Source organism: Vipera berus (assembly GCF_964194415.1).
Source record: "Vipera berus genome assembly, chromosome: 3".
Taxonomy (NCBI): domain Eukaryota; kingdom Metazoa; phylum Chordata; class Lepidosauria; order Squamata; family Viperidae; genus Vipera; species Vipera berus.
In genome coordinates this window covers 148,299,706-148,325,841 of record NC_138204.1, presented here as the reverse complement: position 1 = coordinate 148,325,841, position 26,136 = coordinate 148,299,706, and the positions used below count along the sequence as shown (strand labels likewise).

Sequence of the window (26,136 nt, the reverse complement as noted above, 5' to 3'; positions counted from 1 at the left end):
GCAGTTTAAAAATGCAGGACTATGGTGCTGATTTGAGAGAATGGCATAAAAAACCCCGTGACAATATCTTTAATTAAAACCTATAGGCTTCCACAATAAATCTGATCATATAAATAGGAAATCCCTTCTGGTTTAGATCATTATTGGAAACACTGACATGTCTATTGGTTTCCAAATAATTCCTGATGGGAAAATCTCCTAATCATACTCAAAAAAATGGATCCCAATTTTGTATTGTATTATCATTTCTGGCTGGGATATTTCCTTGTGCTTTTAAAAAAAAATAAAACATAATCACATTCCAAAAAATTAAGTGATTCAGCTTGCAATTCACAGCGAGTTCATAAGGGATTTTGGATTCATTTGATTGTGAAGTTTACAGACAACTTTATTAAAAAGAATACATTTTCATAAAAATGGCTACTATAGCACTCCTTTTAGTAAGCATTTGCTCTGAAAAAAATTTGATGAGGCATTTGGATGACATTAGATAGTTTGGAGAAATGTGTGTAACCATAGGGAGGGTGTTGGGCTAGGAAAATCTAGTTTCATGTTCCTACTCAGCCGTTGAACTTATTGGTGATAGAAAAGAGAATGGACAAATCCGATTTTGGGGGGATAGCACTGAATTACTTTTGAATTTCAGCATATGACATTGTAAACCTTACAGTTCAAAATTATCACAAAACTCAGCAGGCATGCAACTTCAATAACAATTTTCATAAAACTGCTCGCCAGTGTTTAAATCAGACACTATGTCAAGAGCAGCTTTTTTCTGGATGCAAGAAACTTCACACAAACCTCCTTGACAGTTTGGTGGCAAATCAAACAAGTCTGTTTTAACATTTGACCTCTTTGGGCAAAACAAACCTTGTCTAACAAAATAAAGCTAAACATGCCTGGTTAATTAGCTCATCTGAATGCAAGGTTTTGCTTCCCTGACTGAACTTCAGGAATGCAGAATTGTTTCGTTCGCTTCAGGGGAATTTTAAAGTGGCTAGAATAGTATTCTGTAGGGATAAACCATAGTGATCTAATGGTCCTTGCTAACAGTCTTTCATATTGTTAAATATAGGTTTATCTGAATGTTAAGTGTCTTAAACTACAGCATGATTTCCTTACAGCTTCTACTCAACATTAGATCTCTGCTGCCTAGACCAGAGATCCCCAACCTTTTGGGCACCAGGGACTGGTTACATGGAGAGGTTTTTCTGTGGACCAGAGGGGGCGTGGTTTTGTGTGCTGACTGCATCCTGCGGATGGGGCTTTGCTTGTTTGTGGGGTCCAGTTGCTGGCATGTTGCGGTCCAGTACTGGTCCATGGACCGGGAGTTGGGGACCCCTGGCCTAGACAACCTTCAGCAACGTTTCAAGAGTCTGGCAAGAAAATCAAGTGACTTTATGCTTGATCTCTTGCAGGATTTTGGAAGTCTGCTCAACAGTGTTCTGAAAGGTAATCATATAATCCACTGACATCATATGAAACAGCAGATAAGGCTGAGTTTTCCACTGAAATGTTAGCATTGTTATTGCCATATGTTTCTTCCTCTAGTCAAGCTTATTCTGTGCTACCACTTTAAGAATGTACAGTGTTAATCAACATTTACGAAAATTCCAGTGGCTTATATATAAGCATACAATCCACTTCTTGTCATCTTAATAATGCAAGGGGTATTATTTTCAGCAAGCAATGAAGTTTTCTTTTCTTTTCCAGGATATGTGACCAGGAATTGTGCATTCTAAGGGAAATAAAGTCGAAGGCAAATTGTCTATTCTATCCCCTCCTCCCCTTAGTATTAAGAATGTTGCCTTTAAATATGAACTCCTACTTCTCATATATAGTTATGGACTAGGATTGTATAGGATGTGATTCCCCCTGGAAATCTATACATCTGTTGTCCAATCCTTCAAAGATAAGAAACAGATGACACCCATGTTACTTGCTGTCTTGCCTTACTGAAGGAAACACATCTATTTTAAAGATATACTCTAAAACAGCGGCCCCCCAACCTTTTGGACCTCAGAGACTGGTTCTATGGAGGATGGTTTTCCCGTGGACTGAAAAAACTGCCTGGATCCCATGCATACACAGACGGAGCTTTGTTCACTTCTGCGGACCAGTTTACAGCCCGGGGTTGGGGACCCCTTGCTCTAGAATCTTCATCTTATGCAAGAAAGCTACAGAGCAAGTATAACTTAAAATTATAACAGAAATGAACAGCTACTGTAGCATTTAAATCTTAACTTGGTTAAAAATGGAAACAACAGAAGGACCTTTTTTCAACATTGCTATTGCATAAAGCAAGGCTTTATGCTTGCTTTTCAGTAAAAAATAAAAAGTAGCCTGAAGGGTTTTCCACTGTCGTAAAGGTAACTATATTTAATTCTGTGGCAGCCTGACTTTAATAAAATAGCCAAACTTAACAAGAAATAGCATGAGCCTTCCTTCATTTGTTTTTCTTTTAATAAAGGACTTTAACAACAACAACAAAAAAAAGCAAAGTTGCTTTCTGAGAATATAAAAAAATCTATTGAAACAAGAAAAAAACTCCACATTCTGGAAGTTCTTTTTACAATACTGCTAAACAAAAGAATATATCACTTTTTCAGTAACTCTCCTAAAAAACTAATTGGACAGGATAGAGAGGAACAAGGGAGAGGTTATTAGCAATGTATTTACAATTTTAATGTTTTTGTCATCATCATTATCATCACAGAATAAAGTTGTTCTTTCTTGTTGGTTCATTTAGAAAGAGGTACAACTTAAGCCAGTAGTAAAGTCAGTAAACAAAAATTTTACTGAAATAGTTCAATAACACAGATACGGGATTTTTGTTTTAAGTGTAAAGCTAATGTCATACATGAGAAAAATGGACAGAACTTTTTCCCTCCCCCCAGACTAATATGGGTACAATAAATATGGAATTGTACATAACTGAATCTGTACATACAAACTTCGCCCCACAGCCATAAAAATTTACATTTAACAGTGCAACATATAATTTAATCATTTCATTTGACATGAGATTTTTGTTTACTTACGAAACAAAAGTAACTACTCAGGTTTAATGTACATATAATATATAATTTTGACCATCTGTACAGTTTTCTAAACATAAAACACAAAAAAGGCACAATTGTCTATACAACATGTACAAAAAAATGGCCGGAGCTGACAAGAAACAACAATTATTGGTCAAGAGTTCATGATTGCACAAAGATTAGTAATGAGTTTGTGTCAGAAAATATGTGCTTTAAGTAAAAGGGAGGTTTGCAAAGAAACCTAGTAAGTGTTACTTTAAAAAAAAACATACACACAAAACAAAACATCCGCAATCCCACACACAACCCAACATGAAACCAAAACACCCTAGGTTGCAATTACTAGTCTGTCCTCATCATCGCTGCTGCCATCACTCAAGTCCACCTTTGGCAGCCTTTTTGGCTGATGGAATTCTTTATCCTGAGGGACCATCTGATGTCTGGGGGAACTGGATAAAATGTCTGAATTCACTTTTGCAGGAGGCTCTGACCCAGAAGGCTGTCCCACCTGAATAGCACTAATATTGCACTTTGGTTTTTTGGGACTCTCTGAGTCAGAACTTTCAGAGTCCGGATTATCCGGGATATCATGCCGTCGATAGTCCCTTGCAGGGGCCACTTCCAATCGATTCTCGATGCTGTACCGCTTGTCGGCAGGTGCCTTCTGAGAAGATAGAGCACTGGCAATCTGAGCAGGGTCCGGAGTAGCTAAGTTTCCAGAACCCTGGTCTTGGACCGTTTCACAAGGGTTGTTTCTGGAGGCTGGTGGTTCTGCAATCCCCTGATCATCTGCAGTCTTAGGGCTCACCGGAGGAGCTAAAGTTGGCAGTGCTATATTCAATATTTGCAGGCCTGGAATGTGTGCCTGAGGACTAGAGATGCGCTGAGAGGAAGTGCTTGCAGTCAACACTTGTAACCCTACGGCATTGAGCGTTAATCCCGAATGATGTATCTGTGGTGCAAGGCTGGTGCCGGCCAGGCCTAAGATATTCACCGTTTCCATGCTCAGGGATGGAAGAGGCTGCAGGGCTGGTGCACTCAGACTCTGGATGCCTGGCACATTAATTTGGCCTATAGGGATACAGGGAACCACACTGTTCACTTCTGCTATACCAAGGTGATTGGCAGTGCTGGAGACTGCACAGGCTGGATCGCCAAGAGCACTTGTAGTTCTGTGGATCACACTGACAGCAGGAATAGTGAGCTGTACTGGCCCAGCTGGAATGGGTAAAAAAGTAGAGTATGTGGCTAAGCCAGCAGGTACCACGTGGATCCCCCCCATTGGAACCACTCCATAGTGACTCTTGTTTTGCTGTTGAGAATGCAAAGGCAGGTGGCTAAACAGATGAGTCTGCGGAGTTGATAATTTCATGGTGTGTTGTTCTCCATGCTTTTGCTCTTGGATCTCCCCAAAAGGGGATGCCACTGAAGGAACGACAACTGTAGTTTGTGTACTCTGGTCTATGGGTACAGAAGGAAGTCTAGAAGAAGCTGTGCTCTGCACAAAAAAAAGAGAAAGCATGAGAAAGGGAATATGGTAATAGTTCTGAAATATGCATCTGCTGGTTCCTTCTTAGGCTGAAATGCATGGATTGTAGCACTGTTCAAGCATTTAGAAACCAAAACAATCACAACATGAGAACTTCAATTAAATCTCGCTCTGCTGATGTAATTTAAATGAAGTTGGCTTCTCTACTAGGGACAACTGCATATCCAAGGTGGAAAATGTCATGGAATTGAACAGAACAACTGCCCAACAACTATCCAAACCTAAAAATAAACATTTTAATGTTAAAATCAGGCCAAGTAAGGATTTAAAATGGGCTCAGTAAACAATGTAATCAGTAATAATTTGTATTGACTGTTTTTTAAATGCCCTGTAAACCGCCCTGAGTCCTTCGGGAAAGGGCGGTATATAAATCTAAATAAAATAAAATAAATAATAATAAGAACAGTTTTATTTATTAAATCTAGAGGCAAACTGATTTCAGAATAACTCTGGGCAGCCTAACTTCAGATAAACAGAAAACAATAACAAAATGTTCATCTATGTCCAGGCAAGCCACTTTCCATAAACATAACTGAAAGTCCTCTATGACCACCCTACCCTAAGGCCTTGGAGATCAACCGAGTTATAGAAAATCATCAAGGTGGGAACCACGTGGATCGCTTGAGAAATTTCATCCAAAGAGGGTAGCACCACAACAGTGAGGGCATGTTTCCCAGATCCCAATGGATAAAATCTATCTGGGAAATAAATTGCCCCTGTGCCATGAAGGGCACTAAAGATGATAACATTGAATTGCACACAAATATCAGATACCGACTTATTTTAAAGCATCTTGCTAAAATGGTCATTAGCAACTGGGTGACAGATTTCTTTTTCTTTTTTGTATTCACAGTCCAAAGAAGGCTTCTTAAGAAGGACCTGCAAGATTTGTTATCTTGAAGAGGGCAGGAAAACACATGTCTAGGTGAGTTGAGGAGGTGCTTAATCTCTTTCAAAATGCTGTTAAAATCCAAAATGGAGCAAAATCAAGAAATATGGGTTGACAATTCATCCAACATAGTGGCCGAATCCTCAGTTCACAATAACCAAATCTGATATAAAGCCGGTCTAGATAGCACTTCAGAGAACTTAACATGGAAGCTTGCTATTATTAATACTGTCACAAAATAAGTAAAATAATGAACTTCTGCAACTCTGATCACAGTTACCATGAATCTTATATCAAATGCTTTTCAGTTCCTTCTGAAAAACAGGGAACTAAAGTGGGCTTAGCCTGCAGTATTTGGCAAATGCGTCTTTAGTCCTACTTTGTACACCATTCCATGGTTAGACTAAAGTTTAGACATAAACAGCAGTGAAGCTCAAAGTAGTTGGAATACATCAGATTGGTTTTAATTGATCCACTACTTTGCAAAAAGAACCAATTTCTGTTTTAAACCATAACAGACCCCCACTGTTTTTCCCCCAATACAAAATCACTCACATCCAGGCAAGTAGAATATAGCAAGTCCAGAGTGTGATATGCATCTTAGTCCTCAGCTGGACTACACAAAAACAACTTTGAATGCGAATACTGAAACTAGAATGCTTCAATCCTACGTTTTCAAATTCCTCAACCAGGTTGGACAGAAAAACTGGAAACAAGAATTTCTGTACATCGGATGGATATAACTTGGGAACTTCCATTCTCCTCAATTCAGCCCTTAAAGTATGGGTGCAAGTTGTATCAGTGTAACGTTTTCAAAAACAAATCCCATACAATTCATTGCAACAAAGGTGCACAACATGCAATCTAATTTTCCAATTTGGTAGTGACTCATTTTCTGAAAATGCCCGGGTCAGCATGATTAATACCTATGTCCCAGAAAAGCATTATTTTGCCAATAAAACAATAAGCACTGCCTGCTTTCTCTGCAATAAATTCTGCAATTAAAAAAAAACAACCCTCTTTCCTCTCACCTTCAAAGTCGATGTAGTACTAATAGAAGGAGAAGTGCTTCCTAAGACTTCTTTTGTATCTGGGAAATCCACGTACATCTGATGACATGGTGACGTGTGAAATGTTTCTGAAGACCCAGCGGGCTCTGTGCTTGTTTCTCTGTCTTGCATGCTTTCCTTTTTTGCTTCTCTGGAAATAGCTGCTGCTGATGGCCCTGAGTTCCTGCAGTCCGACTGCAATGTACTAAGTACTGTCATTTTTGTGAGAAGTGCTTTTGGCAGGCCATCCACAGAGTCTGTGTGAACCCCAGCAAAACAGTCCAAAAGTCTACTTTCTTCATCAGCACTTGAAACCTCATGAGAAGCATTTCTTGAGGGGTGATGCTGTGGACTGGCTGAAACAGAGGGAGTCGCAGATAAAACTGATTCGGCTTGGCTATCTTCGTCATCATCTTCGTTCTCATTGTCTTCATCTTCTGGCCCATCTGAGTCCTCTGGATCAAATCCAGACTGCTCATAATTTAGACGTTGCTTCTCACCTATGAAAGAGAACAAAATTAAATTCCTCTCTAACAGCCCAGCAGTTCAAAGGAGATTCTTTGCATTGCATTTACTTTATTTTCCTTGAACATTAATTTCATGCAAGTAAATGGAAGTACAGTATATACAGAAATCCATTTGAAACCTCCCATCCACCCCAGCCAAAAAGTAGCACTTTGCACTGGTTGATTCCATAAGTGGTGAAAAATGTGCTGTTTATGGAAGAAGCATTCAGACTTTTTTTTAAAAAAAAAATAAGGGGCAGTATTTAGACATGTAATATATCCCCGCTCAGATACAGCACATTTCAGTTTTAATCAACTAACCACTTGTACACACACTAAGACATTACTAAGATTTAATAAAGCCCTATAAAAGCCAACTTTATGCAGTGTAACAGATGGATAGCCCGTGTCTTTTTAACAGTTTTCAAAGAGATAGCCACGGTAGTCTTTTTCAGTGCAGAAGCTCAATGTTAATTTTTTTTAATAATCCACCTTTTTTTACTTTATTTCAGTTGATTTGATTTTTTTTATTTAAGGATCATGGTTCATTTTGTTAAAATTATGGAGAATGCTCCTACAAGATGGCTGATGAGGTATTATACAGTAGTCAGAGGTTTTTTATTAGAGCAATGCAGGGCTTCCAATACAAAGAGCAAAAGACTCTTTAGAACACACAGGGGCCAGGAATTGCATAATTCTTTGCAATTCTTTCATCCACAAGGGTCTTTTAATGGAATTGGGCAGGCAATCATAGCATAGTATATGTATCTTGTTGTTAGTGTCAAATTCACATCAGTAGTATAAAAGGAGAGCAGGCTATATTACTTAAGTATATGTACAATAATTTAGGGACGTGGTGGCTCCGTGGGTTAGGCCACTGAGCTTGTCGATCAGATGGTCAGCAGTTTGGCGGGTCGAATCCCGAGTGCTGCGTAACAGAGTGAGCGCCTGTTACTCGTCCCAGCTTCTGCCAACCTAGCAGTTCCAAAGCATATAAAAATGCAAGTAGAAAAATAGGGTGGGAAGGTGGGAAGGTAACAGCGTTCCGTGCGCCTTTGGTGTCTAGTCATGCCGGCCACATGACCACGGAAACATCCTCGGACAAGCGCTGGCTCTTCGGCTTTGAAACGGAGATGAGCACCGGCCCCTAGAGTCGGAAACGATTAGCACGCATGTGCGGGGGAACCTTTACCTTTACTTTACAATAATTTAATGATTATAGATGTGATGGATGAGGAAAAGAAATAACTAATTATAACTAATAATAATGTGACAATGTAAAGCACCAGCTTCCAGCCAAAACAATTTTTCAAGAATACCTCTAAGTCTCACTTTGCCCCATATACAGTTTCTGGCAATTAAAAAAGATGGGTGCTTTCCTGCCCAGGAAAAGAAAAGAAAGATAGAATCCCATTTTTTGAAAATGCTGGGAAGATGCATGATAGTAGCCTGTCCTACTTCTGTACTCTCTCTGTATTGTCTCTGTACTGCTTCTGATTAGTCATATTCTACAAGCGATAAGTTCGCTACACAATCTTCCTTCTCATGGCAGTAATTTTGTTAGTGTCCCTCTGTACTCCAAAATTCTTAATAGTTTGTATCGCTTAAAAATAAATTTTAAAAAAGAGAAGCAAGCAAGTTCTTAACATTTATTCTTCTTTTAGTTTTAGACCGCAGTTTGCGGTCACACAATAGAGAGCCATTACCTTGCTCTCTGACACAAATAAATCATAAATATGAACACACTCTAACCATAGTTCAATACTTTTTAATCAAATTTTTCAACTGAAATTTATTAAATGTAATAGCAATTCACTTTGCCTGGTACAATTGTATAGACAGAAACTAACAGAATATTATCACTATTAACTAATACCACAACTCAAGTCCAGTTAGTATATTGTTTAGCCTTATAGAAGTCATGCATTTTTATATTCCTCCCCTTATCTTTTAAAACAAAATCTTATTTCCATGAAAGGGAACTTGAAAAATCTCCTTTTAAACTGTTTCTTCCCTTCTTTCCTCCTCCTTCTCCTCCTCAAAGTCATTTCTTTGATGACTTGGGTGGAGTATGTGAAGTGGAAGAGCAAGGGAAACTTTTTCTGTAGCATAATAAAATGTATTTATTTAATCCAATAAGTTCTTCCTCTGCCCAAAAATATTACCATTTGCTAATCGACCGCTATGCCTGAAAATCTTATCCAATTTACCTCATTTGTTTTAAGCTGTATTTTTATGTTTAGATTCAGGCCTTGGGTCAAATGAATATGGGATGAAGAGGGCTGTTTATGGAAATACCCATTCATAAACTAAAGTAAAAATCTGTGGTATATGCACATTTTTCATAGCAGCTGTCTATCAATCTAAGCTATTGACAAATAATAGAGATAGCTCATTTTAGTTCAAGAGATCATTACATTCTATATATCTATCAAGGTAAAAGGTATAAACAGGCTCCTTTAAGTTTGAAATAATGTAAAGATCCATATCATAAGAGTTATGTTCCTTCCTCTTCTTTTTATTTATTTACTGCCTTTGCTCTGAAAGCTCAAGGCTGAGAGAAAGAGTTACTGAACAAAAATCGTCAAGTAAATTTTATGGTCAAGATTTGAACTCCGTTCATGAAGTCCTCAGGTTACCAGAATTTCCATTCCTAAATGATGCAGCTGTAAAGGGCAGACATGTAATCACATTGCTTAGTGGTGGCAATCCTGCTCGCTGTTGTAACCCTAGAACTATGTGGGGCATTAAGCAAGGAATTCACGTAACCTCAGTGAGGATAGGGGCAGAAGTCACAGGAAATCAAGCTGCGGGGGAGAATATAGCCAGACGGGGTTGCCGCTGAGGGGAGCTACAAAGCATGGGCTGTTGTGCAGATTCCACCAGAGGGGCAGGGAGTGCCACAGGCAGTCACTACAGAGAGTGGAGATGGGGTGAAGAAATGGTGGAAGCAACTTCTGACCTTGCTGACTTCTCCATTGATTTTGCCTTTGGAAAGTTGGCAGAAAACATCAGAAATTACAATCATGTGACTGCAGCTTGCTGTGACATCATAACCATGAGCTAGGCACCAAGTGCCCAGAATGCAAAATCATAATAGCACGGTCACCGCGACAGCCAGAACTCTGAGGATCAGTCATTAGTCCTCCTCATTCAGCAAGCATGATAAAATACCTCTTTGTGTTGTTCACATTTCCAATGTAAATTTGAAGTGCCTTTATACATTCAAGACAATTTCTCTGATGACATGTGCATTTTATAAGAATTATCTTTAGAATTATAGTGTAAATTTCAATCCTTTCAACCATATACTTTCCTGTTGCACTGTATATTATAATCAAAACTTTTAGCCCACTTTATCTTATATCTTTCATTTCTTCTTTTGTTTCAAATCTCAATAAAAGTTTATATATTTTAGCAATTCCATGTTCACCATTTGTACACAATTCTATTTCAAGCTCAGTCTTACAATGTTCAAAAGCATACTCTTTTATTTTAAATCTTTCTAATAACTATAAATAAGAAAACCATTAGCAATTATATCCCCCTGCCACCAATTATTCTTTTGATTTTATTTTGTATTCTGCTTGACAAAATTCTACTATCTCACATAAATTAGCCATTTATGTTTGCCTATTATTTTTGAATCGGTGGTCATAACCTTAGAACTATCTGTAATAAACAATGCTATTGTTAAATTCACAGCAATCAACCCGGGAGAAAAAGCATAGAGTCCAAACAGTTGAGGAACTGCTGTTGGTTGATTGCTCTCAAATTCATTCTGAAACTCTGAATCATATTAAACTATATTGATTAATGCAAACATTTAACAATACAAATGATCAAGAAGCAGTTGCTTTTAAGAATAAAGATTATTCCCTCTACAAGCTCCAGTATTGAGTAACAACAAATGGGAGATGCTTACCTTGCTAAAAATGTTATCAGTAAGGTCTGAAGCAGTTGTTGATAATGTGGTTAGAAGCCCTTTCTTCCCTTTTCCCTAATAAAATACTTCTTAGGAGCTAAGGCTTTTTAATGCCATCCAGACTAACTTTAGACATTAATGTTGATTGAAATGATAAATGTTGAAGAAATGATATAATATTGAATAAGGTAACTCTTCTTTCTGTACTGTACGTTACTTAATGTTTTTCTACTTCAACCAAGCTATTTGCATTGTATTTTAATTACTATTAAATTTTAAAAGTATTTATGAATCATTGAAGATTTATAACTGTCAAGGAAAATTCAGCTATAGTTTGATAAAATATGGTTATTATTTAAACTAACAATGAATTTATGTGCAAAGATCCAAATATTTTATTTTCTTTATGTGTAGAATACCATATGCATAACATATTCATTAATTAGCCACTTATAATAGCAGGGAAAAAGTCCTTCTGGGACATAATGCTATAAAAAGTATAGTAATACCAAATTTAAATAAATGTAAATAACAGTATTTCTATATGTAAACATTATGATAGAAAGGTTTTCATATTTTCACAATGAAAATCTCTTTCTGTGCAGAAAAGATCTTTTTATATCAATTTGTATCTATTCCAATTTTAGTTTTACATATTTCCTTGCTTAAATTTTAAACCTCTAAAAATTTGGATATTTATATCTGTTTTATTTTTATTTTTTCTTTCTGATACTGACATCCACTGAGGAAACTCATATTGAAGCAACGTAAATGCATCGGAGATTTAAAATTTATCCTGAAATAATACTGCTTTTCTAGCTGTCAAACTCCTTTTTATAAAAAGTAGTTTAAAGTATTATTCAAATAGTTCTCTACTGTTGGAGGGGCTCTTGTCATCAACCATAAGCTAGAAAATATATAGATTTTACCACATAAATATCTTGGTGGGAAACTGCTTGATAAATTATGCTGTAATCTTCTGCAGAAATTAAAATAGTATACTTTAATATATACTATTACATATTTGTATACATTTAAATTTTGGAGAAGTGTCACATTTTAAACATTTCTGAAGCTCGGATATATCTGTATAAATCAAAAATTTGGAGAAGAATCACATTTTAAACATTTTTGAAGTTCAGATCAACACTTGTGAGTGACCTGAAACCAATCCTGAACTAAACTAGTCCTTTTATAGAAATTCCATGGAATTCAACAGAAACCTCTTCCAAACAAACAAATTTGGGATTGGGGATTTGTTATCTAAATGGAATGTGCAATGAAAGCTCAGGCAAGCGCTGTGGAAAATGATATGCCTAAATTGTACTATATCACGTTGAATGGTTCACCTGGTCTGACAGCTTAGCTCAAAAGCCAGCATTCCAAACATATTAACCTTATATTTTGGGTGGGAAGAACATTCTTTAGATCAGGAGATGAAAGATGCAAGGGTGATTTGGAACATAAAAGGGAAGCTAAATGGTATTTACCAATACCCAATTGATAGTGAATCTGAAACAAGAAAACATCACACAGTCTACTAACTCTGCTCTTCTAAATCCTCCAATCATTAAGCAGCAAGTCCTCACAAAACCAAATTGAAACTATAGGACAACTGTGATGGAAAGCTCACAAATTCTTGTTGACCAACAATAGCTTTTCTAACGAATACATTCTAGTTCCTCCTTTCACTCAAAAACGGTCCAATCTCAAAGTTATTCTTCTGCTTTAAAATATAGGAAAACCAAATAAGAGACATTCAAGGATGGAGAATAGCTAATAGAGTGGCTTAAATTTATATCTGAGCATTAACCTTAACGTTTTCCTGTCAATTTTTATGAAAGATAACAAATAATGGGAAAAGATTAGGAAAAATAATCCATATATTTAACAGAATAATACTATTAACAAATACATAATTGATGCTGAGGAAGAACTGTAGAATGCTAAGTGCTTTCATGATAATTTAAAGTGCAATTATGTTCACTACAATACAGGCTACAATCGAAACAACCACAAAAATCGGTCTGTTGGCCTCAGATATAAAACCAAGCCACTCCTTGGGATAATATAGGAAAGTACTACGTATAACTTAGAATCTCACTGGCCAGATTGAGATCATCATATTTTGTTGTCATCCCTATCAATTTTCTAAAATGTTTGTAACATTTTAGCTCATGAACCTGGGCAGCTTCAGGGTTTAGACCTAGAACAGAAATATAAATTTTAAATTTTATTTTTCTTAATGTATACAGATAGTCCTCAAATTTCTGTCCTATGTCATAATGGTCATCAGTCAAAGAACCCACGTGACCTGATTTTACAACATTTTTGCAGTGGTTGTTAAAACAAATGCTGTGGTTGAAAGTGAAACCATTATCTGCAATGGTCATTTTTTTTTTGGCAGAAACCAGAAGTAAACGATGGAAATGGCTATAAATGTTTGTTGGTTGCTAAGTGCCCAAATGCGATCACATGACTGCAGGGGTGGAGGAGCTGTCAGAACTTCAAGTCTGGGTATAAGTACCCTTTTGCAGCTCCATTATAACTTTGAATGGTTGCTAAGCAACTGATCGTAAGTCAAGGACTACGTGCATCCAAACACTATCCTTAGGTATTCTGGAAGGAGGCTTACCTCACAAATACACAGCACATATTTTACTAAATAGAATGCTCTCTGATTTTTAAAGATTCAGAAGATTTAATTAATTAAAGCATTTCAACCTAGCGATTCTGAATAGCCAACAATACCTAAAAGTATAAAATAGAGCAGAGATTAAATTGGCTCATTATTGCATCTTTGAATGTCCAAAATAATGGAAAGGAAGAGATAAGGCAGAATTCATTATTTGTGTAACAATGGGTTGGGCCTTTTCACTTACATCGCATTCGTGTCACACCCAACGGCGGCACTTGGGTTTCAAATGCGGCCTTGCTAACCTCCAAGCCAAGGTCCTAACTACGCAAGCCACCATGCTCCTTGCCTTTTCACTGATTTTTGGATTTCTCACTTTGATAGGTAGTATTTTGAAGGTGAGTGTTATGAGCATTCTCAGCTTTCTGCTACTTTCAATTTCTATGCTTTTTATTGTTTTTACTCTGGTTTTAATTGCTAGCTGCCCCGAGCCATTTTCATGAGCTAGGCGGCCATCTCAATTTATTAAATAAATAAAATATATCTTAAACTCTAGATATGCAGCCATTTAGTTCATTCTTTTCCAGTGACTCACAATTATGTGGCCCCCTTATTAGATCATTTTGCAGAATGCATAGGCTAAACCTTCATATTTGCTGGTAGATTTTGGACAATGGTGCATCTTTCTGAGATTTGGCCATGTAAATTAACATATTCAGATCTAAATACCGTATATACTTGAGTATAAGCCGACTCGAATATAAGCCGAGACCCCTAATTTTACCCCCCCAAAATGGAAAAAGTTAGTGACTCAAGTATAAGCCGAAGCTGGGAAATGCAGCAGCTCACCTTATGCTCCTCTCCAGAGATCTTCCCTCAGCAGCGGCCGGCAAAGTAGCTCGCACGCGAAACAAGCCCGGCAGAGGAGCCGGAGCGGCGAGCAGAGGCGCCCGGCCCAGATCCTGCAAGGCCCGGCCGAGACGCGCCCCCAGCAGCGGAGCTGCTCCGGCTCCTCTGCCGGGCTTGTTTTGCATGTGAGCTACTTTGCCTGACGCTGCTGGGGTCGCGTCTCGGCCGGGGCCTTGCAGGATCCGGCCCGGGCGCCTCTGCTCGCCCTCAGCAGCACCTGGCCCAGAATCACATGCGAAACAAGCCCGGCAGAGGAGCCGGAGCGGCGAGCAGAGGCGCCCGGCCCAGATCCTGCAAGGCCCCGGCCGAGACGCGCCCCCAGCAACGGAGCCGCTCCGGCTCCTCTGCCGGGCTTGTTTTGCATGTGAGCTACTTTGCCTGACGCTGCTGGGGTCGCGTCTCGGCCGGGGCCTTGCAGGATCCGGCCCGGGCGCCTCTGCTCGCCCTCAGCAGCACCTGGCCCAGAATCACATGCGAAACAAGCCCGGCAGAGGAGCCGGAGCGGCGAGCAGAGGCGCCCGGCCCAGATCCTGCAAGGCCCGGCCGAGACGCGCCCCCAGCAGCGGAGCTGCTCCGGCTCCTCTGCCGGGCTTGTTTTGCATGTGAGCTACTTTGCCTGATGCTGCTGGGGTCGTGTCTCGGCCGGGGCCTTGCAGGATCCGGCCCGGGCGCCTCTGCTCGCCCTCAGCAGCACCTGGCCCGGAATCACATGCGAAACAAGCCCGGCAGAGGAGCCGGAGCGGCGAGCAAAGACGCCCGCCCGGATCCTGCAAGGCCCCGGCCGAGACGCGCCCCCAGCAACGGAGCCGCTCCGGCTCCTCTGCCGGGCTTGTTTTGCATGTGAGCTACTTTGCCTGACGCTGAGAAGACCCGCTTGGGCACTCGGGTTGGTGTCAGTCTCCGCAGGCCCTTCTCGTTTCCAGGAACGTCAAGCGCGCTTGGCTCCCCACCCCCACGGCAGGGCAGGGCAGGGCAGGGCAGGGCAGAGACTTGCTCGCCCTTCTGACGGCCCTGAAGAGAAACGAAGGGCTTGCAAACTCCCCGCGAGAAGCTGGGCGAAGTGCGCGGCTGGGCGAGTGTGTGCCTGCGCGCGTATTTACGAAAGAAATGCTCCGAGAGTTCTTCTTTCTCCGCCCCCTTGGGGGGAACTCTAGCTCGGGCTCGCTCGCGCGCAATTCTCTCTCTCTCTCTCTCTCCGCCGTGGCGATGGTGGGGCGCCAAGGTAACCTGAGAACGCGGCAGGGAAGAGCCATATTTAACTACCCTGTTCCCTGCTTTCCGTGTGGCAGACCCGTATGTGCCAGCTCTCGGGTCTCTGGGGACTGGCGGCTGATTAGGCTGGGCCTTCGGCCGTCCGCAGCTGAGGCGGCGGTGGCGGCGGCGGAATCTGATGCCGAGGCAGCGGGAAAGAGTTTCTCAAAAGCCCCGAGGGCTCCCGAGGAAGGCATTGGGGAGGAGGAGCTTTGCACCTTGGAGACACGATGGAGCCGCTGTGACGGTTACTCCAGAGAGAGTTGCACGAAGCCAAGGCGTCTCTCTTCCTCCTCCTCACCGTTTCCTTTGCTTTTCTTCGTGCTTTTTATTCCTCTGCGGAACTCTGCTGCTGGATTTTTCAGCGACTGCTGTAGCCGCGCTTCTCTTCTCGGCTCCGAAAATAGGGATTTCTACTCTCTTCTTGGTCACTTTGCTGGGATAAAATGCCATTTCTGGCTCTGGGTGTGTAAATTGAGAGGCAATCTGGATATAAATTCTAACTAGCACCCGAAGTTGAAGTCATTAGAGATGCGTCAGGCAAAGTAGCTCACATGCAAAGAAGCCCGGCAGAGGAGCTCGCCGCTCCGGCTCCTCTGCCAAGAAGAGAGTAGAAATCCCTATTTTCTTTCGTAAATACGCGCGCAGGCACACACTCGCCCAGCCGCGCACTTCGCCCAGCTTCTCACGGGGAGTTTGCAAGCCCTTCGTTTCTCTTCAGGGCCATCAGAAGGGCGAGCAAGTCTCTGCCCTGCCCTGCCGTGGGGGTGGGGAGCCAAGCACACTTGACGTTCCTGGAAACGAGAAGGGCCTGCGGAGACTGACACCAACCCGAGTGCCCAAGCGGGTCTTCTCAGCGTCAGGCAAAGTAGCTCACATGCAAAACAAGCCCGGCAGAGGAGCCGGAGCGGCTCCGTTGCTGGGGGTGCGTCTCGGCCGGAGCCTTGCAGGATCCGGGCGGGCGTTTTTGCTCGCCGCTCCGGCTCCTCTGCCGGGCTTGTTTCGCATGTGATTCCGGGCCAGGTGCTGCTGAGGGCGAGCAGAGGCGCCCGGGCCGGATCCTGCAAGGCCCCGGCCGAGACGCGACCCCAGCAGCGTCAGGCAAAGTAGCTCGGCCGCGCGCAAGTCCTCGGTAAGTTCTTTTTTTTTTTGTTCACTGGAGTATAAGCCGAAGTGGATTTTTCAGCCCAAAAAGTGGGCTGAAAAATTTGGCTTATACTCAAGTATATACGGTATCTGATATATACTTATCGAATTGCAGTATTTTTATATTCTACGTAATAACTTTCCTCAGCCTGATATTCCTTCCCGAATTGTCAAACTATATAACCTTTGGAAGACCAGTTGAAGAGTAACAGGTTGGCAAAGTTGTTGTAGAGGCATGACCAACATAGCATTGCAGTAACTGAATATAAAGAAATACCATACAACAATTTTTTAAACCCAGAGCTATCTGTATATACTGAATTAAATGTTAGAATTTATAGTCCAATATATGGGGAGGGAGATCCAAATTAGCAAAGGTTGCTTTAGATCCTAATTCATAGGTCTGTTTAAACAATAATCTCCCCATTTGAATCCGTGTATACATTTTGCAATTTGTTTGTTTGTTTGTTTGTTTATTGATTGATTGATTGATTGATTGATTGATTGGATTTATGTGCCCCCCCATCTTGTCCAGATGCAATTCTGGGGCAGCTTACAAACATTTATATGGATCCTCTTTTGCCAGACTCCTAATTAAATTTATTATATACTTCAGCTAAAAAAAGTATCCTCTATCTAATATGCTCTATCCTATGACTCAGATTAGGATATCAAAACAGAGATTTTGATCTTCTTGTTTAGAATCAAATCAGTCAGAATTAAATTGGATTTAATTAATTCATGTTTGATTAAATGGAGGCTTATGAGATTTCAAAACTTTTTCCTATGTTATCACTTAAAGAAATTTGGTGAGTAAATTAAATTTTGGAAGTGTACCATTTGAGATGCATGTGAACCCAAACTGATTTGGCTGTGCAATGTATCTGAAATGCTTCTTCCATGAAAGCAGCTGAATAGGAGATCTGAGCAGGGAAAGGGAAATATCACAACCACAAATATACAACTGAATTTTTAAGAATTATAAAACCTTTACCGTAGTCTTCTACATCTTGATCATCTATTAATCCCACTGAGACTCCCAAATCCATACACTTCTTGCTATGCGCTTTGGACTTCATATGCTTTGTCAAATTTCCTAAAATAAAAACAAAAGCAATAATGCACTGTTTTACTGTTAAAGTTGAATGCATAGCAGCACAGAAATGACCATAAGCATGCCAATTGTCACATATCATTTGGGGCATGATGTTGTGGTTTGTGATAGCTTTATATTAAATTACAGAAATGTATAGGAAGTCAATAAATTACTTTTGCTCCCAAGGATTTTAACATTATTTTTGATACTCCTAGACCAGGGGTAGGCAACCTTGGCTCTTTTATGACTCTTGGACTTCAACTCCCAGAATTGCTGAGCCGGGCATGCTGAAGGAAAAGGGAGAGGTTTCCAAGCTGAGCTATGCTGGCTCAGGAATTCTGGAAGTCCATGAGTCATAAAAGAGCCAAGGTTGCCTACCCCTGTCCTAGACTAAGCAAAATAAGGCTTATAAATATAACAGTGGTTAAGAAGACAATGGCTAACTATTTCTACACTGTTGTCCAGAAAGCTATATCTATCTGTAAAGACACCAGGAATTGAGCTTGATTTGAAGGAGATTTTTAAAGGAAAGTATGTTTATGTTTTATGTTTTATTTAATTTATATACCGCCCTTCTCCCTGGGGACTCAGGGCGGTTCACAGGGCATATAAATAAAAATACAATACTATACAAAAGTTAAAACAAAGATTAAATCAGTGCCCAATTAAAAAACAATAATGCAATCTAAAATGACAATTTAAAACACAGCTCCCCCATCAGGCCAGACCGGCCAATTCAAACAAATGGGTCTTCAGACCACGACGGAAAGTTCGGAGGTCCGATGCCGTCCGGAGCTCCACCGGCAGTTGGTTCCACAAAGCCGGGGCACCCACAGAGAAGGCTCTCCCCCTGGGGGCCGCCAGTCGACATTCCCTGACCGGAGGCACCCTGAGGAGGCCCTCTCTGTGGGAACGCACAGGACGGAGGGGAGTTGAAGCCGGCAGCAGGTGGTCCCCGAGGTACCCCGGACCCATGCCATGTAGGGACTTAAAGATCATAACTAAGACCTTGAACCTCACCCGGAAGACAACTGGGTAAGTAACCCAGACTATTGCTGATTTTCTGAATTTTGCCATTTCATTTATATTTTTGCAGTGCTTCTTACACTGTAAAATAATTAGATTTATTCAAAATTGTAACAAGTCTTGACATAATTAAAATAACCAATTTTATAATAACATGCAGTAGTTTTTCTTCTATAAAAGGTAAAGGTTCCCCCGCACAAGCGTGCTAGTGGTTTCCAACTCTAGGGGCCGGTGCTCATCTCCGTTTCAAAGCTGAAGAGCCAGCGCTTGTCCGAGGATGTCTCCGTGGTCATGTGGCTGGCATGACTAGACGCCAAAGGCACACAGAACGCTGTTACCTTCCCACCATAGTGGTCCCTATTTTTCTACTTGCATTTTTACGTGCTTTCGAACTGCTAGGTTGGCAGAAGCTGGGATGAGTAACAGGCGCTCACTCTGTTACACGGCACTCGGGATTCGACCCGCCAAACTGCCGACCTTCTGATCAACAAGCTCAGCGTCCTAACCCACTGAGCCACCGCGTCCCTATTTTTTCTTCTATAGTTGCATACAATTTTAACTTTATATTTGCATTGCCTTTAATTAAAATAAGCAATAAAATAAACCAGTTTGTTAATGTTAAATGCTATGAGGGAGAAAATTAAACCAAAATTTTGATGTGAATGTCATCTCAGTTTTATATAATTTACAAAAAGGTTAATTTCTTTTTTAATTACCGTATATACTTGAGTATAAGCCGACTCGAGTATAAGCCGAGACCCCCAATTTCACCCCCAAAAACTGGAAAAAGTTATTGACTCGAGTATAAGCCGATCCGCCGTTCTGCAAGCCTCTGCCGCCAGCAGAGGCTCGATCCGCCATTTTGCAAGCCTGAATACACAGGAATACCCTGTGTGGCCAAGGCTCGTCGGCAGGTCTCCGTTCCTCCTGCCGACCTTTGGGGAGGTTTGGGCGCCTCCCCAAACGTCCCCAAACCTCGGCAGGTCTCCGTTCCTGTTTGGGGAGGTTTGGGCGCCTCCCCAAACCTCCCCAAACCTCGGCAGGTCTCCGTTCCTCCGCGCAGACCTGCCGACCTTTGGGGAGGTTTGGGCGCCTCCCCAAACGTCCCCAAACCTCGGCAGGTCTCCGTTCCTGTTTGGGGAGGTTTGGGCGCCTCCCCAAACCTCCCCAAACCTCGGCAGGTCTCCGTTCCTCCGCGCAGACCTGCCGACGTTTGGGGAGGTTTGGGCGCCTCCCCAAACCTCCCCAAACCTCGGCAGGTCTCCGTTCCTGTTTGGGGAGGTTTGGGCGCCTCCCCAAACCTCCCCAAACCTCGGCAGGTCTCCGTTCCTCCGCGCAGACCTGCCGACCTTTGGGGAGGTTTGGGCGCCTCCCCAAACGTCCCCAAACCTCGGCAGGTCTCCGTTCCTGTTTGGGGAGGTTTGGGCGCCTCCCCAAACCTCCCCAAACCTCGGCAGGTCTCCGTTCCTCCGCGCAGACCTGCCGACCTTTGGGGAGGTTTGGGCGCCTCCCCAAACGTCCCCAAACCTCGGCAGGTCTCCGTTCCTCCGCGCAGACCTGCCGACCTTTGGGGAGGTTTGGGCGCCTCCCCAAACGTCCCCAAACCTCGGCAGGTCTCCGTTCCTGTTTGGGGAGGTTTGGGCGCCTCCCCAAACCTCCCCAAACCTCGGCAGGTCTCCGTTCCTCCGTGCAGACCTGCCGACCTTTGGGGAGGTTTGGGCGCCTCCCCAAACGTCCCCAAACCTCGGCAGGTCTCCGTTCCTGTTTGGGGAGGTTTGGGCGCCTCCCCAAACCTCCCCAAACCTCGGCAGGTCTCCGTTCCTCCGCGCAGACCTGCCGACGTTTGGGGAGGTTTGGGCGCCTCCCCAAACCTCCCCAAACCTCGGCAGGTCTCTGTTCCTGTTTGGGGAGGTTTGGGCGCCTCCCCAAACCTCCCCAAACCTCGGCAGGTCTCCGTTCCTCCGCGCAGACCTGCCGACCTTTGGGGAGGTTTGGGCGCCTCCCCAAACCTCCCCAGGTCTCCGTTCCTGTTTGGGGAGGTTTGGGCGCCTCCCCAAACCTCCCCAAACCTCGGCAGGTCTCCGTTCCTCCTGCCGACCTTTGGGGAGGTTTGGGCGCCTCCCCAAACCTCCCCAAACCTCGGCAGGTCTCCGTTCCTCCTGCCGACCTTTGGGGAGGTTTGGGCGCCTCCCCAAACCTCCCCAAACCTCGGCAGGTCTCCGTTCCTCCTGCCGACCTTTGGGGAGGTTTGGGCGCCTCCCCAAACCTCGGCAGGTCTCCGTTCCTCCGCGCAGACCTGCCGACCTTTGGGGAGGTTTGGGCGCCTCCCCAAACCTCCCCAAACCTCGGCAGGTCTCCGTTCCTGTTTGGGGAGGTTTGGGCGCCTCCCCAAACCTCCCCAAACCTCGGCAGGTCTCCGTTCCTCCGCGCAGACCTGCCGACGTTTGGGGAGGTTTGGGGAGGCGCCCAAACCTCCCCAAAGGTCGGCAGGAAGAACGGAGACCTGCCGAGGTTTGGGGAGGTTTGGGGAGGCGCCCAAACCTCCCCAAAGGTCGGCAGGTCTGCGCGGAGGAACGGAGACCTGCCGAGGTTTGGGGAGGTTTGGGGAGGCGCCCAAACCTCCCCAAACAGGAACGGAGACCTGCCGAGGTTTGGGGAGGTTTGGGGAGGCGCCCAAACCTCCCCAAACGTCGGCAGGTCTGCGCGGAGGAACGGAGACCTGCCGAGGTTTGGGGAGGTTTGGGGAGGCGCCCAAACCTCCCCAAACAGGAACGGAGACCTGCCGAGGTTTGGGGAGGTTTGGGGAGGCGCCCAAACCTCCCCAAACAGGAACGGAGACCTGCCGAGGTTTGGGGACGTTTGGGGAGGCGCCCAAACCTCCCCAAAGGTCGGCAGGTCTGCGCGGAGGAACGGAGACCTGCCGAGGTTTGGGGAGGTTTGGGGAGGCGCCCAAACCTCCCCAAACAGGAACGGAGACCTGCCGAGGTTTGGGGACGTTTGGGGAGGCGCCCAAACCTCCCCAAAGGTCGGCAGGTCTGCGCGGAGGAACGGAGACCTGCCGAGGTTTGGGGAGGTTTGGGGAGGCGCCCAAACCTCCCCAAACAGGAACGGAGACCTGCCGAGGTTTGGGGACGTTTGGGGAGGCGCCCAAACCTCCCCAAAGGTCGGCAGGTCTGCGCGGAGGAACGGAGACCTGCCGAGGTTTGGGGACGTTTGGGGAGGCGCCCAAACCTCCCCAAAGGTCGGCAGGTCTGCGCGGAGGAACGGAGACCTGCCGAGGTTTGGGGAGGTTTGTGGAGGCGCCCAAACCTCCCCAAACAGGAACGGAGACCTGCCGAGGTTTGGGGACGTTTGGGGAGGCGCCCAAACCTCCCCAAAGGTCGGCAGGTCTGCGCGGAGGAACGGAGACCTGCCGAGGTTTGGGGAGGCGCCCAAACCTCCCCAAAGGTCGGCAGGAAGAACGGAGACCTGCCGAGGTTTGGGGAGGTTTGGGGAGGCGCCCAAACCTCCCCAAACGTCGGCAGGTCTGCGCGGAGGAACGGAGACCTGCCGAGGTTTGGGGAGGTTTGGGGAGGCGCCCAAACCTCCCCAAACAGGAACGGAGACCTGCCGAGGTTTGGGGACGTTTGGGGAGGCGCCCAAACCTCCCCAAAGGTCGGCAGGTCTGCGCGGAGGAACGGAGACCTGCCGAGGTTTGGGGAGGTTTGGGGAGGCGCCCAAACCTCCCCAAACAGGAACGGAGACCTGCCGAGGTTTGGGGACGTTTGGGGAGGCGCCCAAACCTCCCCAAAGGTCGGCAGGAGGAACGGAGACCTGCCGAGGTTTGGGGAGGCGCCCAAACCTCCCCAAAGGTCGGCAGGAGGAACGGAGACCTGCCGAGGTTTGGGGAGGTTTGGGCAGGCGCCCAAACCTCCCCAAAGGTCGGCAGGAGGAACGGAGACCTGCCGAGGTTTGGGGAGGCGCCCAAACCTCCCCAAACGTCGGCAGGTCTGTGCGGAGGAACGGAGACCTGCCGAGGTTTGGGGAGGCGCCCAAACCTCCCCAAACGTCGGCAAGTCTCCGTTCCTCCGCGCCCTGCCTGCCTGCTTCTTTCCGCTGCGGAAAGAAGCAGGCAGGCAAGGCGCGGAGTTTGGGGAGGTGCGCGCGCACCTCCCCAAACCTCCCCAAACTTCGGCAGGTCTCGGACGGCGGTGGCTTGGGAGAGGTGCGGGCGATCCCGGAAGCACCAAAGCCTCGGCCGCGCACAAGTCCTCGGTAAGTTTTTTTGTTGACTGGAGTATAAGCCGAAGTGGAATTTTTCAGCCCAAAAAGTGGGCTGAAAAATTCGGCTTATACTCAAGTATATACGGTAACTAGATTTATGGCGGAACAAATAGACACCAGCATGCCCCTAACACACAGTGCCTTTTAAATTTGTTCACAATCAATGATTTAGTATTTGGGGCAATCAAATATATTCAAAATGTTCTTACATTTTTCTTACATATCCTTGACTATAGTAACTCCTGATAAAAAGCAGAAGAAACAGTAGCTTACCCAAATCAGCACAATTATATTTTTTAATACTACGTCAAATCTAAATTAATTGCAAGAATTAAAATTGCAAAACCAATACCGTTGCAGAGTATGTCTGCATGACGAATTATATACAGGATGTGTTCTCAAAAGGGGCAGATCCTTCTGTATCCAAAATTCCTCCTGGGTGTTTTGGCAGGCAAGGAAAGTCTTATTCGTACTTAAGTAATAGACATGGCTGGTTATAAATTCTTTTAAAGTTTTCATAGCTTTATAACAACTTTTCAAATCTTGAAGCAATAATTTTAAAAATTACAAAAATCTCTATAATCTCTATAGATTATCATTTATAAAGTCTATATAATTTACAGAAAACCTTCTATACCTTGATCATGTATTAACTTAAATCTGACATGTTCAGCAGAAAAGAATCTGCTAAAGCATCCTGGGAAGTGAGCGGACCCAAAACAATGATCCATGAACAACTGAACTACCTTTAGTCTTGAAGGAAAAATTGCAATAATTGCAATGATATGGACGGACATCTGTGTGCGTGCGAATATGTTTCTTCAACATACTGGGCTTTTTACAGCGTATCCCACACTCTTCACATATATATTTTCCTCTTCCTCTCCCACGAACATAGACATATTCTTCATTTGATTTATATCTAGTTTAAAAGGGACAGAAAATAATCTAATGTGAGCACAATATTATGATAATAAATGTTAGGCATGGAATTTGGCAAACACTTGAAACAGAAATCAGCTCATAACTCTGCTGTTGCAATGTTTTAAAATTAGTTTGAAAATCTGAGAACAGCAGCCCAGCACGGCAGTCTGGTTAAAAAAAAAAGGGGGGGGGGAGGGAATGATATATTTGGAGTACAAGGAAACTTCCTAGAGCAGTTTTGCAAACTTGGCAACTGAGATGTGTGGACATAAACTCCTAGAATTTCCCAGTCAGATTTCCCACACATCTAAAAGTTGCCAAGTATGAAACACACTGTCCTAGATTATTGAAGAGAAAGCACAGTGGGATGTTTTGCTTGCAAATTCTGTATGTATGCGTGTTTGTGTTTTCTTGAAAATCACAGTGTATTTTTAACAAAATAGTTTGTTTTGGGGCAATATGTGATTTTGAACCCTGGAGAGCGACTTTTCTACTGCCCAGTTATGATTTTGTGTCCTGGCATTAGGACTTTTATTTTACTTTTCATCAAGCTACACTTCTTTTAACCTCATGAATTTGTTTTCCCAAAAATTCATGTTTTATGACTTGATACACCCATAACAACTATGAGAAACACTCTAATAGATTCAAACTGTCAAATGTTTCTACCTGGCTACAAAAGACTCAGATGTCTGTTTTCTAAGTTCTACCTCAAAAACTGTTCCAACAAATTTGCCAGAAATTGTGCTAAAAGAATCAAATGATACAGCATATCAGATGTTCTGCTAGTGGGCTGAACCTTTAACAAACTCTAAAGCAATCTTCCTAATGTACTAGTTTCCAGATGTGTTGGGAATAACACATTTCCAGTCAGAACAGACCGCTCAAGGATTTCTAAAAACCGTGGACCTAATATATTTCATATTAAACAACTGGGTGATGATACTAATTCAAAAGAATAGGAGCTGGCAGAAGGACTGGATACATGGAATGTGGTTTAGGGTTTATCAACCCATCTTATGGTTTACATAAGATATCATTTATGTAATTTCAACCTTCTATAAAGGTTTCCATATGCTGCATCTAAGAGGCATAAAAACAGATGTTATGTTTGCAGTGCAACATAGTATAACACATGGGTGAATACCTGATTCAATATAAAAATTGAAAGTTTTTTAAATTTGGAAAGGTCTGTATGTTTAAAGAACTGAGTCTGAATAATTAAATAAGAAAATGCAAGATAGAAAAGGGGAAATGGTTAAAACTATAAACGCTGAGCCAACTGAGACGAAAAGATAACAATTTAGAAAACCAAAACACTAAATCTACCAAATTACCCAAACCATTAAATTAAATCTAGAGATAATATCTCAGCCTAACCATATTTTGCATAATGAAATACAAATTCTATTTCACAAAAATAGAGGATGAAATAATCAGATTTCAGTTCAAAATAATCAATAAAAGTTACAGCACTTTTAGAAAAAAAACACTCACCCTCCATCAAATATTTTAACTCTTCTTGGCTCATTTTTGGCTATGTTCTCAATATCTTGATCAGTACTTAGTTCAGAGTTTTCTTTATTGCTGAATTTCTTTGCTGCCTTTTGTTTAACTAATGCCTGCTGAGATAAATATAAATAAACTCTTACAAATTTAACTAGCAGATTAGTAGCATCTATTAATATAGAAATCTACCAACTCAAACAAAATTATTCTATAAGTAGGGTACAATTCAATCCATTTGTGCAGCTATTAACCAATTCAAAATGCATGCATATTTTACAAATCAGCTCCTTTTACATTTTAATATTCCTTGTTAACATGATTGAAAGATTCATAAGCAATGCACAATTTCTATATAAGATTGAAAATAATTATCTTTAGTTCAAATTATAGGAATGCCACCTGAGACAAAGTACTTTTA

At 43.0% G+C, this 26,136-nt stretch overlaps 1 protein-coding gene across 1 annotated transcript in view; it reads right to left on the bottom strand.

Moving 5' to 3' along the window:
* Nucleotides 1–2,451: 2,451 nt before the first annotated feature.
* Nucleotides 2,452–26,136, bottom strand: part of HIVEP1 (HIVEP zinc finger 1) — a 91,876-nt gene continuing 68,191 nt past the window's right edge. Inside the window, exons 6-10 of the mRNA XM_081324400.1 lie at nucleotides 25,707–25,831; nucleotides 24,032–24,207; nucleotides 17,895–17,996; nucleotides 6,511–7,028; nucleotides 2,452–4,539 (exon numbers count right to left, since the gene is read on the bottom strand). Of these exons, the coding sequence (XP_081180526.1) occupies nucleotides 3,370–4,539; nucleotides 6,511–7,028; nucleotides 17,895–17,996; nucleotides 24,032–24,207; nucleotides 25,707–25,831 (2,091 nt within the window). The 3' untranslated portion in view covers nucleotides 2,452–3,369. The remainder of the gene's footprint in view (nucleotides 4,540–6,510; nucleotides 7,029–17,894; nucleotides 17,997–24,031; nucleotides 24,208–25,706; nucleotides 25,832–26,136) is intronic.